A 17,794-nucleotide genomic window follows, 5' to 3' on the forward strand; every position below is an offset into this window, starting at 1 on the left:
ATCTCCTTGTGTTACATTTTTCATCTCATATTTTATTCGATCGGTCATATCCAGTATACATTCGAGCTGTTAAAAAATCTATCGAAAGATAAACATGGTACGGAGGTGTATAACCTGTCACACAGAACTAAAAAATAATATATAACAATAATATGTAATAACGCTGTTAGTGTTTGAAAACTATAATATCACTTTTATGTTGTGGCGTCATATTTATTCAATTCCGACAACGGTGTTAATGAAATATATCAGTACAATATTTTAACTACTAGATGCGAAACAAAATTGTAAATTTATTATTATTTCGTTTAGCTTTAAATGGTTTTTATTAAGTATTCCTAACTAGATGTAATTTTACTTCTATCTAGAGACAGATTCTATTTAAGCGATTGCGCAGCAAAAGTTATTTTTTTTTAAATCCTAAATACTTGCGTTCATGCACATGACGGAATATTTGAAAACTTGATACAGCTATGTATCATCATAAATGAATCTTTTTGGTTTAACTTATTTAATAACCTAATTACGCCATCTTAATTTTTAATTAGGGTTTTTAACCTGATTAAACTAAATCAATGTGCGCCCGCTATTTGATGCCGATTATTGATTAGAAATCTCAATACTAAGCCGATATTCCCATGTGATCGTTTAAAATACAAAACAATTCTGTATAGACATACTCACCAAACACTGAAACTTCTATCATTCATGGCTGATAAGATTTTTTTATATATGATATACAGTTTTTTTTTATAATATGGTCCGCGCTGTTGGGGACCCCTCGTTCCCCTATCTTGTGTGGGACAGGGACTTTTTATTTCTAGTAATTTATTCATATTTTTTATTATTATCATTCTTCTCTTTCGTGTATCATCTTCTCTGTCGTACTGTTTCCTTCATTCTACAATTTTCCCAGTCTTTCTCTTTCATTTCATTGGCCATACATCCAGCCTCAACCACTACGTTCTAGGTTTCCTTACTATTTTATTTTACAACATTACATTTATTGTTCAAATATTTAACACGTATTTTCTTTATAATTATCATCTTATATTATACTGTTTATTGCACTATTTTTGGTACTACTATATTTCTATATTTTAGTGTGTGTTTTATTTTTACCTATTGCATTTATCACCACCTTCCTGCAGTAGCTGAGGGAGCATTCTCTCTCCCCTTCGTCTTGCATGATGGCCGAGATACTCCTTTCCTCTATCTTTTTGCCCATCCGGCATTCGGAATCGGCTCGCAATCTTCCGAACGCCGGACAGTGGGCCACAAGGTGGACCACGGTCTGGCCTACGCCCGGTTCACAGAAGCACGAGGGGTCCTCCTTGAGCTTGAACCTGTGAAGGTACTCAGAGAACCCCCCGTGACCCTTGAAGAGCTGGGCCAAGACCGTATCCATCTCGACACTGCGGAGCACGCGGTAGGCTGAAATGGCGTATATGATGTATAGTTCAGTATCCAGTGACAGCTTAGTAGCAGTGCAGTGTTAGTTGCCGTGCAGCAGTAGTTGTTTTAATTATTTAAAAATAATGGTTATTAGCTATCAAATATTAATATAAAATGGCCTTGATTACTTTGATGTACATATTTATTTCAAAATTGGAATAAATGATGCTCCACGTCCAGTGGATCTTTGGTTCAGGCTACGATCGCATTTATTTAAAAGTAACTTCGATGACCTTATTTAACTTATAAATTATGTTTACAATAAATATTACGCGTACAATTATTAAAAACAACATCTGGTTTTATTGAAATCAATATATAATTCTCGATATTATTTTAAGTTTATGAATACCATTACTGAATAATTCGTACGTATATCATCTTAAAGAATATTGAACAACATGCCCATATGTTATGACAGCCACGCGCAAACTTATTTGTAAGATGAATCGATAATAAAAAAAACCATAGCTGTCGTAACTCTTACAGCTTTAAAATGCCGCAACGTCTACACAAGCAAATACAGAATTCATAGGAGTATCAAATATCCGTTACGTTTTTTACACACTTGAGTATATTTTGACATTTGTCCAATAGTCGCGCTCCAGTGCGCAAATAGAATGGTATATCGATATGGTATGAAGCATAACGAAGAAAAGAGTATTTTAATTATGTTTTTATAAATGCGATCTAGGAAAACAGTCGATAGATACCGTTAATATTTCATTTAATTTTTTTTGGAGATTTTCCATTTAATTTTTAAAATACGAATTCGATTTTAAATTTCTTATTATGTATCAGTATCATTTACAAATTTATTTTGTACTATTGTATATACCTATATGCAAAATATCCTATAGTAGATTGTCAACACTTCTAACTACGTATAACCTTTTGTGTTTATATTTATGTCGACAAGTGGTATTTAAAGGTGTTGCTTATAGTATACTTGTGACGATTACTAAATTTAACATTCAAGTTATATTGTTAATTAATATTATACGCATAATTAATGACCACGCCATTTGTGTTTGGCAATTAACAATACTCTATCTTGTAGAATCTAACAGCCTGCAAGTGCTTAAAATATTAAATATTTTGAACATTAAGCGTACACAGCAGCCTGAAATGAATAAAACAAAGTACGTTAGTATGAAAGTTTTATTTTTTATATGACCTCCCAGAAAAAATTTTACAGCTCTCAAGGTAGAACATAATTATCTATTAGTCCCCATATTGAACCAAAAAAAATTGTGGTACATTGTTTTAACGCCCAACTTATACTATAGGTTGTGGATATCGAAACGTCAAAAAGTGAAAAACAGATCCTGCGCCCTGTGTTGCGAGTTGTCAACAATAAAAATGGTCAAATGTCATTGCTACTACCGCACGACGTAGCCCGGTACAAAATTTACATGAAAATATGTTTCCTCCTATTTTTCACATTTTTTAAAAGAAACTTTGTTTTTATTATATGGCTACACAAAATTTTCTTTATCGTCATATACTAGTTATAACGACATTTTCTTTATATGAAGTATATCTATGAAAAAACGGCAACAGTCCGAAAATTTGGTTACAAAAAGTAAAGCTTTTTCGTTTGGCAATACCTACCTTTCTTATTTTTCTTGCAATCACTATTCTCAACGGAGCAACTTTGTCCTGCAATAATTTTACCTAGCACCTTTTCAAACATTATGAATTATACCAGGCTACGTCTTACAGTTGTAGCAATGACATTTAATTATTTTTGTCGCTAACAACTGGTTACACCGGACGCAGGATCGGTTTTTAATTTTTTTACATTGCGTAGTCCATAGTAAAAAGAGTGTGTAGGACGTTTAAACAATTTTTGACGTTTTTTTGATTTCATACGGGGACTGAAAAAAAACTTTTCTTTTCGCACCGACAATTTCGAGCTGCCGTAGATTTTTGAGGTGTATACAATGTACAGATCGTTCGTTCGTGTGGCTTCGTATGATATATATGTATGATATAAGTAAAACCTTTTCTCGTATTCGGCATACTAAGAATAGATACAATTTAGTTAAAAATTTTTGAGATATAACCAACATATAGCTTTTCGTCACTCCTAAAAAGTTGCATTTTCGGACTTACCATTTAATTCGGTGGGAGCGGCGATATTTTGAAATTTTAATATTGAAAACCGATCATTCAATATGGAATGTATTAACGATATCTATCGATTGTTTTCTAAGAACACATTTACAAACATATACTTTAGTATAAAATTTAGCTGCTCAATAAAGAAATTTTATTTAGCTAAATTTTATTGATACTAAATATATTGTAACGGTATCTATATAGGCAGTTCAAATATTCAAATATGAAAAAAAAACGATATTTGGTAATTTTATTAAGTACTATTTGTTAAAAATGTGTATATTTATATTTGTAGATGTTGTGGCGGTTAGGAGTTGTATAAATAGTATAAAGAGTTGCAACAACTATGGTTTATATTATTTATTCATCTAAGACGAGATCAACGAGACGATGCTTTGTTGCCGGCACTGCAGGCTGTAATGTAATACTTTCCTATCGAATAAACGCATCATTGGGAGTTCAGCGTTTTGAGCGTTCGGTTGGAATGCCGACTTTCTCGCCTCCCGTATCGCTGACTTGCAATTAGGTTCGCTGCTTTGCATCCCGGTGCAAATAATTCCTGCGTACAGCGTTTGGATGTGTCGAATTGTCCTCGGACTTTCCCACTTCTCTTAGTAGCTGTCGCAGCGCTCTATATCCTGTGCCCCGGCGCACGGATTCACTACGCTCAGCATTTGGAATGTCGGAAGTGTTTTTGGAGTTTCCTGCCCCCCCCCCCCCCCGATTGCTGCCGTAGTGTCCACTTTCTTGCACCCCAGTGCAAGAAAATACTGCAATCAGCGTTTGGATTATAAAAATTCGGAAGTGTCCACGGATTTCCCCGCCTCCCGTAGTAGCTGACGCAGCTTGCTGTTTCTTACTGTTAGACAACGTCTAAGGTCATTCCTGAGAACCGGCATTGAACGCACGTTCAGTTTATGAACGGTCGTAGACTGCGCTGCTCCTGTCGCTTCCGGTCCGGACGGCTCCTTCGTCGTGCCAAGTCAAGATGCAAGACGCAAGTCGCACCCGAGCTACGTGCTCGGTCAACATCCGACGGCCAGCTGGATTCCCGCGTATTCGCGTTCCGACACCTGTCGCGCGTCGTCGCCGTTACTCTAAGCCCAGGGGCGAGCCGCGGTCTGCGTGTGACTAAGCACTGATTCCCCCCACGGCGCCCCCGCGTGGGTTGTTCTAGGGATTTAGGTAGGTAAGGCCAGAGCCGTTAGCCGCGCTTTACGCACGTTGGGTGACTCCGCCTCCATACGATCGTTTAGGGTTTAGTCTTCACCAAGATTAGGTAGATTTGCGTTGTGACGCTCAGTAACGTGGGATAACCTCTCCCTGGACACCGCTTTCCGGCAAAGGATTGCCCAGAGTGACCACCCAGGTCACTGCATTTGGACCCCAGCGTACCCGCGCTCTCCACATCGTTTTGTGCTCGCTTCAGCTCGTTTAGCAGGGAGGTGCAGAGTAGATCGATTCACACCCTCACGACTCCACCCAACAATGCCGCAATCCTGGCGTCATTACACGGGCCCTCCGAGTTTGTACTCGTCCGGGTATTATCGTCGGAAATCTCTTCCAGTCGAGGACCCACACCCGAGCGACGGCTCGTCGGACCACACCTCCGGGTCCGAGTATCTAGGCTTGGACTCGGAGATTGAGATCGACGGACCGAAGCCAGTCCCTGGAACCGACGACTTCACTCTAGTCACCTGCAAGTGGAAGAGGCCGCTTCGTTCTGCACCCTCTCTTTCTCACCGCGGCAGTACCTAGCCCGGCCAAAAAGCCGTACGCATGCCCTCCCGAACGGAAACTCCCAAGTAACCGCCCACCTAACAAATGGCCTACCAACGCCCTCCCGACAACGGGACCAAATCTCCCCCGCCCAGCTTCCTTCACGACAAACAATCTTGGAAAGCTGTCCTATCGTGGCTGCACATGCGCCAACGAGATATGCAAGACCAAAGCCAAATATACCTCCCAAGGTATTATGATCAGCGCTATTTCTATCGACGACTACTATCGTCTCCCTCGCCACCTGCGTGAGGAAGGCATCTCCTTCCACATGTATGCCCTCCCCGAGGATAAGCGCCTTTGGGTTATTATCCGCGGCCGTCCGCTCGAAATTGAGATTACCGACGTCGACGAGGACCTCAAGAAAGCTGGCATCCCTATCCTCGATGCAAAGCGTATAACCTCATTGAGCAATAACCTCTTCATTTCACTCATCATGGTAACCCCCGAACTTTCCTCCGAGGGAAAGAAGATCTTCGGCCTCGGCAATCGTCGTCCAGTATCACAGACGCCAGTTCTACGGGCACGCTGCCCGTAATTGCTTCTCTCGCCCCCGGTGCGTTACTTGCCTAGGGGATCACGGGACAGCAGAGTGCCCCCGTCCTATGGTCACAGAGACACCACCCTTGTGTGTTCTCTGCAAGACGCGAGGACACACAGGAAACTACAGGGGCTGTCTTAAGGCGCCTAAAAACCCCGTGCAAGCCGCCCCTCGACCTTTCGCCCTCCTAAAGTCGCCGCCTTCCCAACCTCCTCCGCTCCCTCGGGGAAAGTTTCGAAGTCCACTTCGAAACTCCTTCCCCTTCCGCCTCCAGCTGCTTCAGCCTGGACTAAGCCCCTCTACACGAGAGGCAAACCGGCCGCCCTCCTTTCCGCCCCGACGGTGACTCGCGAGCAACCGAAACTTTCGAAACCCAAACCGGACCCCCTTCGCCTGCCAAGTAGCTTAAAGCCCTCGCGCTCTACCTCGCCAATGTTGACCTCGACGAGGTCTGATTCGATATTGATTTCCTGGAAATTTCTAACTGTAGTGAAGTTTAGTGTTAAAAACTTAAAGCAAAAACATTTGTTAATTTATACATTTATTAGTTGAATATAAATTAAAACTACTCAAAATAAAATTTTATATCTGTTATGTAAAGTATACGTAACATTAAATAAACATAAAATAAACTATAAATAAAATAACATAAGCAATAAGTCAATATTTTTAGTGAGAAGGATGAACATTCACAGAACATGGTAATCAACCACCAAAAATTCTTTGATGTAGTAATTTAGATGAAGGTACTCAACACCACTAGTCTCCTGGAAGCGAATTATAAAAGTGGCCGTCAACCAAAGAATTTTGATTGAAGAAATTGCAAAAACCAAGATGAACGACTGATTCGACTCACAATTAACAAAAAAGGACATTTCTGGCCTGTAAACTTAGGATCTAAACTTTTGATATATTATTGTAAAAGCCAACAAAAGGTGCTAATTCTACACCCACAAAAGTTGGTTAAATGTCACAGCACCTAAAAAAGATTTTTAAATAAAATGTAAATACGCACACATCTTTTTTGCAGAGTTATGTCTACCCAGAATTCGTTTTGTTAAGATCGGTGCAGGTAAAGATGATAGTGATTCCTAACGGGCAGAAACCAAATACACTTGTAGATACGAGGTAAGATCTTTTTGAGTTGTAAAATTCATTCAATGCTTTTATTTATTAATTACTAATTCTATATCGACATATTTCAAAAAATAGAGAAATTGTAATAATTTGGAGCACAAATTTCATAGTTAACATTTTTGTTAATTTTGTAGTAAATTTAAAATATTTTAATTATTTTTTTAAGTAACTTAATTGTTTTGAAAATAACTTAGAAAAGTAAGTGAAACGGAGTCACGTATATACACAACATAGAAAATCTAGTTATAAAGATTAAGTATAAAAACGGTTAATAGAAAAAAAATCTATGATGAATATGGGCGTACCAACTTCCAAATTGTAAAAAATGAACATGCTATATGATATTATGTTTATCAGATATAGTCATCAATCACTTTAGTTTTTTACACCTGTCATATGAATGACCTCATACGCAAGGACCTCCTACGCAAGGTACGCAAATATCATTCAAACAGAGCGTCCCACAATGCGTTTCACTCTGCAGCTATTGGCCCTGGGTGTAGCTGTAGTGGCAGGTAAACTCTCAACATAATATAACATTTAGACTGTAACTACACAAACCTATCGAATAATGAAAATTGTTATTTAAGTTTACAATAACTGATTTTTTAAACCCTTTTATATGGTTAGATACATAATTATTAATGTTCTTTATTAATGCGGTCCCCACGAACACCCAAAGGATTGTTGGTGGATCAGTAAGTAATATTAACCATAACATAACATAATCCATTCGCTGCGCCTCTTCTATTTAATACGGGTGTGAGCTTTCGCCAATGGTGTGGAGGTAGCATCATTACTTTAAAATCTATCCTCACTGCGGCCTATTGCACGATGTAAATGAAAAGTATAACATTAAAAATTATTGTATCACAGAGGTCTCAATCAATATTAATGTGTTGTCTTAAAATCTCTTCTTAAAAAAAGTAGTTAGGATGATATTATTCCACTTTCAGTGGACATGCCGCAAATATATGCCACACACGTGTGGCGTCCACCAATGCCAACAACGGAGGAGTGTACACAACACCGCTCAGATCATCAATCATCTCAGCTACGATTCCCGAACTTACGATAATGATGTTGCTACTGTAAGGCTATCATCTTCGATCTCACAGAACAACCAAGCCCGCCGCGGACGTTTCGCTGGTACCAATTACAACCTCGCTGATAACCAAAATGTCTGGGCTATCGGATGGGGAGTGACTTCTGTAAGTGTTACGTAAATTTATTTTTGTCTTTTTTAATTTAGACCAATGTAAAAAATACGATGTCTACAGTGTTACGGCTTAAAATATCAGTATTATTTACACCATAAAGTAGCATGAGCGCTGACTATGTTCTTTCGCTATCTATACCTATACCTGATGGTTGAAGCTGCCAGTACCTACTTTTGAAAAACCGAGCTTTTGGCAGCATTGAATTGCATTCGTAATAATGTCAACATTGGAATAATGTGACTGTTTCAAAATGATGGCCGTTTTATTATAGGGAGTGATTGTAAAATAAAACATTCCTTTTGTTTTAGTCCAACGGTAGTCCTTCTGAGCAAATGCGCCATGTTCAGATCGGAACTATTAATCAAAACACGTGCAGAAATCGACATGCTGAGATTGGCCGCACTATCACCAACAAACATGTTGTGCTCTGGTCTACTCGACGTGGGCGGCCTCGACCAGTGTCAGGGTGACTCCGGCGGTCCTCTGATCCACAACAACGTGGTCGTTGGTGTGTGCTCTTGGGGAAACGGGTGTGCTTTACTTCGTTTTACTGGTTTCGATTTTTATTATTATTTTTATAAATATTACATCATTCAGAAGATCTTTTACTACATTACAGGACATATTATATAAATTATATATACACACACCTTCATATTTTTTAATACTTTGTGAGTTAATGTAAAATAAAAAATAAATAATTATAAACTTAATCCGTAGACCGTAAGACCGTATTTGGTATGGTTTAGTGATTACAACAGACTTGGGCGCGACTGAATTTTTGTTTTGTATTTAATATTTTGACTTCCTATTTTGTACACCTTTGGTATTTCGTCCATACTCCTCTTCATTGCTCACTGGTAACTTGTAAACTTTGATTTTACTTTCTCAGATATCACCTATAGTTGACAGCAATAAACCAAATAGGAAAGGTGGCCAGGCAGAACACAATTTTCTTAAAACCTATCTCATGTTTTCACTCCCGAATTGATTTGCGTGACCATAATTTTCCTTGTGTTATTCACACGTCTTTCTATTTTCTCTGTGCCTAAGAAACTGAGAAAACGACTTACTAGTTGAGCAGGTTTTCTAAGTCCAAGCCCTCTACTAGAGGGGCTACTACAACACTACCGACACCAAGCAGTTTCGATATATAAAACATAATAATATTGTAATGTGCGTTTTAATAAACTTTTAATAAAATTTTGCCTTAATTGATTTTGAATTAAAAAACTTAAGCTTCCTAAAATTAATATGACTACTCCATGAAAAAAATTAAGTCAATGTTAAACAAAGACGAATTTTCGGTTATTTTGTAGCGGTTACGCGTAAACAAATATGATTTAGCTTCTAAAAATATAGTATTAAAATAGTAAATACTAGAGAAGAACTGAAGACCGTAAAAGAATCATACGACCTCGATTAGATGCAATTTTACGCTAGCATTAAACGAGTACAAGTTCATTTCCATAAAAATTTTATCCATAAGAAAAATATTGCTGTTCTTCTTCTGCTTTTGGTTGACGGAGAAAAAGAAGACATTATCATCATTAAGATAAAAAGCATTAAAAAATACGTATCGAGGGTTCCCGAATATAGAAAAGTAATAATGCAAAAAAACGTCGGAAAACTTTTAAGAGAAGCAAAATATTTGACTGTCGAAAATCTTACAATAAGCAAAAGATAAGTTATGTATCTACAGCAGTAAGCAAACGTGCAGGCGCTTTGTCATTTATGACTTAGCTTGTAATGTTTTATTTACGCATAAATAGTTTTCTACGAAAAAGGTATTGACGCAAATACCGATTTTAAATATCCTAATCAAAGTTGGTTGGTTTATGGTAGAAAAATGTTCAACAATATTAAAAGGCAAGATGCGTGGCACTAAAAATTAAAGGTTATTTCTTCCGCAATTATTAAACACCCCCATATCAGCTTTTGAAGTATCTAAAATATCTATTACATGAACAGTAAGAAATGAATTCTGAATTTATATTTATAACAATTATTTTGAATATATGCTTACTTCTGAATCCTTCTAAATTATTTACACAATCATAAAATACAATGCTTTATATGTTTGGTTCAGATTAGTTTAGTTTTATTATTTTTAGTTTACTCCAGAAGCCTTTATAGCTTCGATGGCTGTAATTTGGCGAAATTGGCCAAAATTAAAATGATCTTTACCAATGTTTTATAATTCTTCCACAAACATATAACTCGAAAAATTGTTTAAGTATTTGAACTGTGCGAGCAGTTTAAATACTTATAAATGGAATGTCACCTTTTCTTCAAAATACTCTTCTTATGTTTTTATGTAGACTTGTTTTATCATCTTGTTGTAATACACTAAATAAATACTAATAAAAACAAAACAAAAATCTTTGAGACAACTCTTAACCTTACAAAAACCGATTTGTCAGGTAAGGGCATTCTTAATGGCTATACAAAGTCAAAGGACTATGCCAGAGCTCAGATTATTTGGGTCAAGTTTCTTATAGCGGGTTTAGAATCTTAACAACAGTAAGAAGTAGGTATCTTAAGGTAATGCACAAGAGATTTATTCTACAGCTGAGCAACTTATGCAGACATATTTCTAAGTCTCCGAACGTCTACGCTGGATTGTAGAAATAAACCATTATTTGAATACTAAACAAAAATACTTTACTTAACCAGAATAGTGCTGGCTTCTTAGTTCGATTGCTTGTAAAAATAACAGGATTAATAATTAAGAGCCAAAAATATCGTTGTCTTTATACTGTACACTAATTTTTTAAAATACGGATTAGACAGAAGGCCACTTTTTATTACATTTTAATCAGAATTAATCTAAAATATACTAATAACAAGAGAGATCTTTTCAAAGCACTATAGTGATTATACGATTTTATCCATGACTCATTTTTACGACTCGGTGTGTATTAAAGGAAATGAATATTAACAAATTATATATTACTATCAAGTGAATTTTGCCACCATAAAAAATATATACTTTATAAGATTTAATCGTAATAAAATATTAACTATATCATTTATAACGACCGGGAAATCGATTAACGGTTTATATATAAGATTGAATTTTAAGTAGATAGCAATTTACATTTGTTTCAGGAATAATGCGAGTTGTGTACGTAATTGTTACCGCGATAGTAGCCTCAACTTTGGCTGCAGGTCAGTTCATCAATTAATTGAGTTCATCAAGATTTTGATCTTAATAACACACAGTACAAACATTATGGTGTCTAGAATTCATTTTTGAATAAAGATGTAACAATTTTCCAAGCAGAGCGCGAGGATCTTACAGGCGTAATTGGAGGTTCCTTGACTACGATTAAAAATCACCCCTACTTGGCTGCACTTTTATTTTCATCGGACTTAGCTTTTTATTGGCAAAGATGTGTTGGAGCGATTATTACTAGCAGAACCGCTTTGTCAATAGGACATTGTTTTGTGTAAGTTACTTATGTGTTTTTTTATCTTTAAAGACATTGTGTGTAAGATAAATATAAGATAAAGTTAAGTGAAAATGTGTTACAGCGTCAATTCTATTATAAACGGAAATGATATTTTTATAACCTTTTACATTAAAATAATAAATAGTTTAAATCGTAATAGAAATAAGGATAGCAGGATAACGATTTAATTGGTCTTTTGTTTTCTTGATATCATTACATGTAAGTATGGAATTCGTGCTGAATTACATTCTCTTATTATACCCTTCTCTTATGTCTTCTTACATACTACATGTGGTACATGATGGGTTTTGGATGCTATCTTCAACATCAGTTTGTAGGTCACTTGTTCCATGTATTTTCGCTATTTGGACCAGTATTCAAGAGAAGTGTCTCTCGACTGTCCCTTATCCGAAGTGAGAGATTACAATTCAATTGTTTGGAATACACGGAACTTGACAAGTTATTATGATATTGTAAAGGCTGTTAAGATTGACCGTTAGAAATCCAAACAAAATTTATGAAAAGCGTCAGTGAAAATTTTGTGATATACATACGTAGTTGTTAATGCAGAGCTTGTTACATGTGAGAGTAAATTATGTTTTTGTAACAGGGCAAGGGCAACAGATCGATCATTACTATATCAATATATGTTTTTTGGATAATGAGATTAGTAGATACATAGTAAATAAAATTAATAATTTTGATGTTTACAGCGGCGACACTGATTATTTATGGCGAATTCGTGTCGGTTCGAGTTATGCTAACAGCGGTGGTAATGTCCACGTAACGGCACGGATAATTATTCACCCTGAGATCAACCCTTTCCAATTCGAGAACGATGTAGCTGTCTTACACTCCGCCACCCCATTTATATTTAGTGATAGCATTCGGGCTGGGGCCATTGCAGGAGTCAATTACGTTCTTGGAAATAACCAACCATTATTGGCAATCGGATGGGGCAGAAATTTAGTAAGCGTTTTAAGAACTATAAATTGTTAATTAAAAAATTTCAGTCTTTTAGCGCTGGTAAAAAAAAGAATATTCCAATATCGATATTGAAGTAACTAATACGTGGTAGCTATAATAGCCGTAGGTGGGAACTGCTGTCTTAGAACCGAATGCTATAATTAATTATAATTTCATTAGATACGACTGCGACTAAGTTTTTAGTATACATGAGATGTTTAAAAACATGTTCAGTAACACTGTTGTTATTTCTTTTGTAGGTAAATGCGACTGCATCTGAAGAACTGCGACAGATTCAAGTCAATTATATCGATATGAATAAATGCAGGAACATTTACGTCACCTGGGCCATGTATCCTTCCGACGATATGCTATGCTCGGGATGGGACCAAGCCAACGATCGACAGGAATGCCAAGACGAACAAGGCGGCCCAGTTCTTCACAATGACGTCATTGTGGGGCTTACGTCATGGGGTCTACAGTGTCTATATTCCCAATACCCCGGAATTAGCACCCGAGTGTCTAGCTTTACACCATGGATTGTAGCAAATGCTTAGTAATAGAATAATAAAAATAAAAAGACTTAATTTTTTTCAACTTACGACATAATAACATTTATTTAAATTTATATATATATATATATATATACATATATATATATATATATATTACATTATATATATATATATTATATATTTATTATAATGAACATACGATAGCTAAAAGAATCATGTCTCTGTACCATAACATTAACACAAAACAGGTAAAAACAATTTTGTTGATCGCTTTCTTAAAGATTAAAATCGATGTATAATAAAAAAAATGTTTCAATTAACTTTACACCATGGATTGTAGCAAATGCTTAGTAGTAGATTAATAAAAATAAAAGACTTATTTTTTAACAACTTACGACATAATAACATTTATTTAAATTTATATATATTATATTATATATTTATTATAATGAACATACGATAGCTAAAAGAATCATGTCTCTGTACCATAACATTAACACAAAACAGGTAAAAACAATTTTGTTGATCGCTTTCTTAAAGATTAAAATCGATGTATAATAAAAAAAAAAATGTTTCAATTAACCGCAAATAATACAGAGAGCTGCATATATTTAGATTTTTATTTATTTTTTGTTAAATTGCATTTTAAGTCAGTCAATTCAATGAGTCGAGAAAAAGGAAGTCTAATGCACAGAAACACAAGAAAAATAGCGGGCTACAAATTTTACCTTACATTTTCCTTCCTCCAAAATGTTATCTACATTAGGGCAAAAAACCAAAAAGATGCAAATTGAAGAACAAAAGTAACTTTCATTCATAAAACAGATAAAATCTCTTTTATCGATTTGTTGGGTGCATTGTAGAACATCAGTAATCATCGTTACGATGACAATTGTAGTATCGCATACTCACACTCCGTCACACACACAACTTGATATTGTCAAAAGACAATTAAGTCGAAATATGATAAATGTTTGTGTGGAGATAAATCGGGCCGCATAGTTTTTCAACGCATTTTTAGTACTATACCCACATTCTCATACCCATTGCTTTTGCGACAGTCGCAGTGCGCCACACATAAATATACCTGAAAAGCTTATACATATGTATGCAAATATTAAGAGACCTTGGTAAAGCTTTTTATAATAATAATAGTGTTGTTAAAAGTACACGTAAAACTTTTCCCGATAAATTTTAAATTTAAAAATTAATTCTTAGTAAATTTTTGGGTCTTATTTCCTAGTTAAAACGCAATACACGAAAAAAGCTTTTGTTCTAAAGTATACCTTATAATTAAAAAGTTCCAAAAAACTCGACTGTATGGCCTGTTTTTTAAACATAAATTATTAAATATTTAGAATTATTTTCTTGATAAGACTTATTTCTATCAATTTTCGATTTTCATTTTACATTAGAACATTTGTCCGATATAGTTGTAGTGTTCGATGCGACGGTCTATCTCTTTCATAATTTAATATTTCGTCAGCAATGTGTTGTATAATTGGCTTATTACGTGCATATGACTGGTAATTTTGGATTAATTAATCAGTATCTTATCTAAATACATCTAGTTTTAACGTAAATAGCAATTCATTGTATAGAAACTGATACCTGGAAAATTATTGTTCAAAATTATATGATAGGACTATGTTTCGAATGTAAGAGGGCATTTATTACAGACAACCACGGGTTTGTGAGCAAAACAGCTGGACCAGCCCACATTTATAAAAAGCAGATAAATAAAAACGTCAATATTTGGGCGCTGACTGAAATATATTTGACGAATCGTGTACTCGTTTACCAATTTGTATTAAAGCATAATAGATCCGAACACGAATCAGGAATCATGATTATTGGTGATAAAAAAAGGATATCAAATGAAAAGATCATACATTATCAAAGAGCTATCAGGCTCCACAAGATAGCGATATCGTCGTTCAGTGTGTGTTGCCACCGTGTTAAACTTTACAAATATTATATGCAAGCAGCGATTTTATTTAAGGTAATATTTCCATTTTTTTATGTAAGCTGGCTGTTGAGTTCCATGGATATCAGTGAACCCCGATTAATAATGAAAAAGGGAATTTTGTGTGTGTCTGGACGGCTAGATTTGCCTGGGTTACAAAAGGAAATAATAATAAATGAAGACTAATTTGATTTCATTGACATGAAGCCTTTGTTAATTTTGTTCATAATAGAACTATACAATCAATAGAAATCTCGTGTTGACATACAAACAACATCTAGACTTACTGTAAATAGCGAGGCTGCATAGAAAGTAAGACATGGAAATACTAAGATACAAATACGATTTCGGCTAGTTGTTATCAAATTGAAAGGGAAGCTAATGCGGAGATTAGATTCAAAGGCGATTAAACGCAGATATAAAAGGCTGTGTTCGTTAAAATCTGTCAGTACTGTTTATTAGTAAAATGCAGGTATTCACTGTGGTAATTTTCTTGGGCGCGTGTTTTGCCGCCGCCGCAGTTAAGTATAAATTTATAATTAAAGTTTTTTCTTTCTTATTACTCAATATTTTTATTAAAAAAAGCTCACACGGAAAGTAACTTTTATACCAATTGACTGCTGCAGTACGTTGGATTTCAGCTTATTTGTCGATAGGGCGTAAACTTGACTGTAAATGAAAAATATAATGGTAGGTGTCCATTTCTGTACAAAGAATAGCAGAAAAGTACAGGTAGCTTTGGTTTAAGGCACGTTATAGCCAGTACAATTACAAACGAAATGTGGCGTACCAACGCATGATTAAAAGGGCATGTGCACCTGTGCTGTTATCCAAGATATAGTTTTTTTTTTTCTTATTGTGGTTCAGATCTTCTGTCTTCCAATTTTAGTGTTTAAAGTGAATCTGACGCATTTGTAGCTTAGCACACTGTTCCTCTTTGTTTGAATTGCATGCACGTTAAAGGAATTTTAATCTTCCATCTTAAATGTAAACCACAATGTTTAATTGCAGGTAGGAGAGAGATCCGCGATCTTATCGGAGGATTCGAAACTGAAATAGGAAAATATCCCTTTATTGCTAGTCTCTTGTTCACTTCAGACTTATCCGTTTACTCGCAGCAATGCGTCGGTTCGATTCTTAACAGAAGATCCGTCTTAACTAGAGCTACCTGTTTTTGGTAAGTAGAATTTTAACTTTACGAGAGGAGGACAATTGATTAAAATAGTAAATATATTGGTTTAATTTTTAGGAATGATTCACCTGACACATGGCGAATCCGCGTTGGTTCTTCATACGCCAACAGCGGCGGCCAGGTCCACGCTACGTTGCGCATCATCAGTCATCCCGAACTTAATCCATTTTATTCTGAAAATGACATAGCAATCCTGCACGCCGCTGTCCACTTTACGTTCAGCGACTTTGTCAGCGCAGGTAGCATTGCGGGAAGAAATTATGTTATCGCAGACGATGAACCCGTGTGGGCTGTCGGATGGGGTAGAAGTTCAGTAAGTATCTCGGTTTTCTTAAACTTCTAATAACAACATTTTAACCCATACGTTCATTAATATTTTTAATAATTTTTTTTTAACTTTTATATTTTTATCAACGTGGTACGAGAAACCTTTATTGCAATCTATTATAAGTAACCGTTCTCGCAGAAACAAAAAGAGACACCGAGAATCTTATACACACACACTCATATGAATTTTTTTATAGGTTAGTGCGACGCCGTCTGAAATAATGCGACACATTCCGATGAACTATATCAATATCGAAAAATGCAAGTACATCTACGTTTATTGGGCCATGTATCCTACTGATGACATGATGTGCGCGGTACTGGACCAAAACAAACATCGCAACGAACGTCAAGGCGAGCAGGGCAGCCCTGTTCTTCACAATAACGTCATTGTGGGACTCACAGCATGGGGTTTACAATATCTGTATTCCGAATACCCCGGAGTCAGCACTCGTGTATCTAGCTATACACCTTGGATTGTAGCCAATGCTTAATAATTACGTTGTAACAATATTAAGAATGATTTGCTAGCTTGTTCGAATGCGTAAAGAAAATAAAATAATAAAAAATTAAATATTGAACGATTTTTTTGTATTTATTATTCTAAATTATATTTAAAGCATTAATTTCTGTTTTAAACTCTCATTTTTTAATTTAGTTTTTTTTTTGGAATAACTAATAATTGTGTGTGTAAATCAGGTTAGTAAAAATAGTAAAAAATCTTAATAATTACGGAATCAGCACTAATATTCATTTATTGATATTTAAAAGAAAAGAAAGAAAGCAGAACAAACAGAAAAAAACAGAGCGGTTACAAAATTATAAGAACTACAAAGAAATTTTTTAAGTATTTGAAGGCAGACGAATTTTTTTTAATACGATGATAACTCATGAAGAACAACTTTTTAAAATTTATTTATAGGCTCTACGCATAGGCCTATATCAGAGAGGTAAACATTGTGCGCTTTGAGTAAAGGAGTAAAGTAAAACGAGTAAAGGAGCACGCATTCCGGCATCGGTTCTACACCGTATAGGAGCGATCATTTGATTGGTAAAAAAGGCGCTATTATGTGTAGCGGGATTTTTGAAAACCCAACACGTCTGCATTACAAAGCCA

The 17,794-nt window shown here is 35.6% G+C and overlaps 3 protein-coding genes and 2 pseudogenes across 4 annotated transcripts in view; 4 read left to right on the forward strand and 1 right to left on the reverse strand.

Annotated features, from left to right (window-relative positions):
* The window catches only part of kcc (solute carrier family 12 member kcc), a 355,477-nt gene that overhangs the window by 141,817 nt on the left and 195,866 nt on the right, over nucleotides 1-17,794 (reverse strand). The gene's annotated exons all lie outside the window — the stretch shown is intronic.
* On the forward strand, nucleotides 5,555-7,972 carry LOC137926605 (uncharacterized; annotated as a pseudogene).
* LOC137926606 (trypsin CFT-1-like) lies at nucleotides 8,009-9,431 on the forward strand (annotated as a pseudogene).
* Nucleotides 11,650-13,246, forward strand: LOC137926607 (trypsin CFT-1-like; the record flags this gene model as incomplete). The annotated part of the gene is made up of 3 exons (XM_068770273.1): nucleotides 11,650-11,708; nucleotides 12,425-12,680; nucleotides 12,938-13,246. Coding segments are annotated over 3 exons (612 nt in total), but the record flags the coding sequence as incomplete, so codon positions are not given.
* LOC137926881 (trypsin CFT-1-like) lies at nucleotides 15,618-17,258 on the forward strand. Its single transcript, XM_068770614.1, has 4 exons — nucleotides 15,618-15,683; nucleotides 16,174-16,335; nucleotides 16,408-16,663; nucleotides 16,875-17,258. The coding sequence occupies exons 1-4, from the start codon at nucleotides 15,625-15,627 to the stop codon at nucleotides 17,169-17,171; spliced, it is 774 nt and encodes a 257-aa protein (XP_068626715.1). The 5' UTR covers nucleotides 15,618-15,624; the 3' UTR covers nucleotides 17,172-17,258.

Source organism: Battus philenor, unplaced genomic scaffold (assembly GCF_028537555.1).
Source record: "Battus philenor isolate CCGP_79_NKW_IND1 unplaced genomic scaffold, ilBatPhil1.0.hap1 SCAF_3, whole genome shotgun sequence".
Classification (NCBI taxonomy): domain Eukaryota; kingdom Metazoa; phylum Arthropoda; class Insecta; order Lepidoptera; family Papilionidae; genus Battus; species Battus philenor.

Bases quoted from the DNA above. Each gene is read 5' to 3' on its own strand.
- LOC137926881 (XM_068770614.1), top strand. From the start codon at position 15,625: ATGCAGGTATTCACTGTGGTAATTTTCTTGGGCGCGTGTTTTGCCGCC. The intron at 16,336-16,407 runs GTAAGTAGAATT...TTTAATTTTTAG, and splicing joins ACTAGAGCTACCTGTTTTTG to GAATGATTCACCTGACACAT. The intron at 16,664-16,874 runs GTAAGTATCTCG...ATTTTTTTATAG, and splicing joins TCGGATGGGGTAGAAGTTCA to GTTAGTGCGACGCCGTCTGA.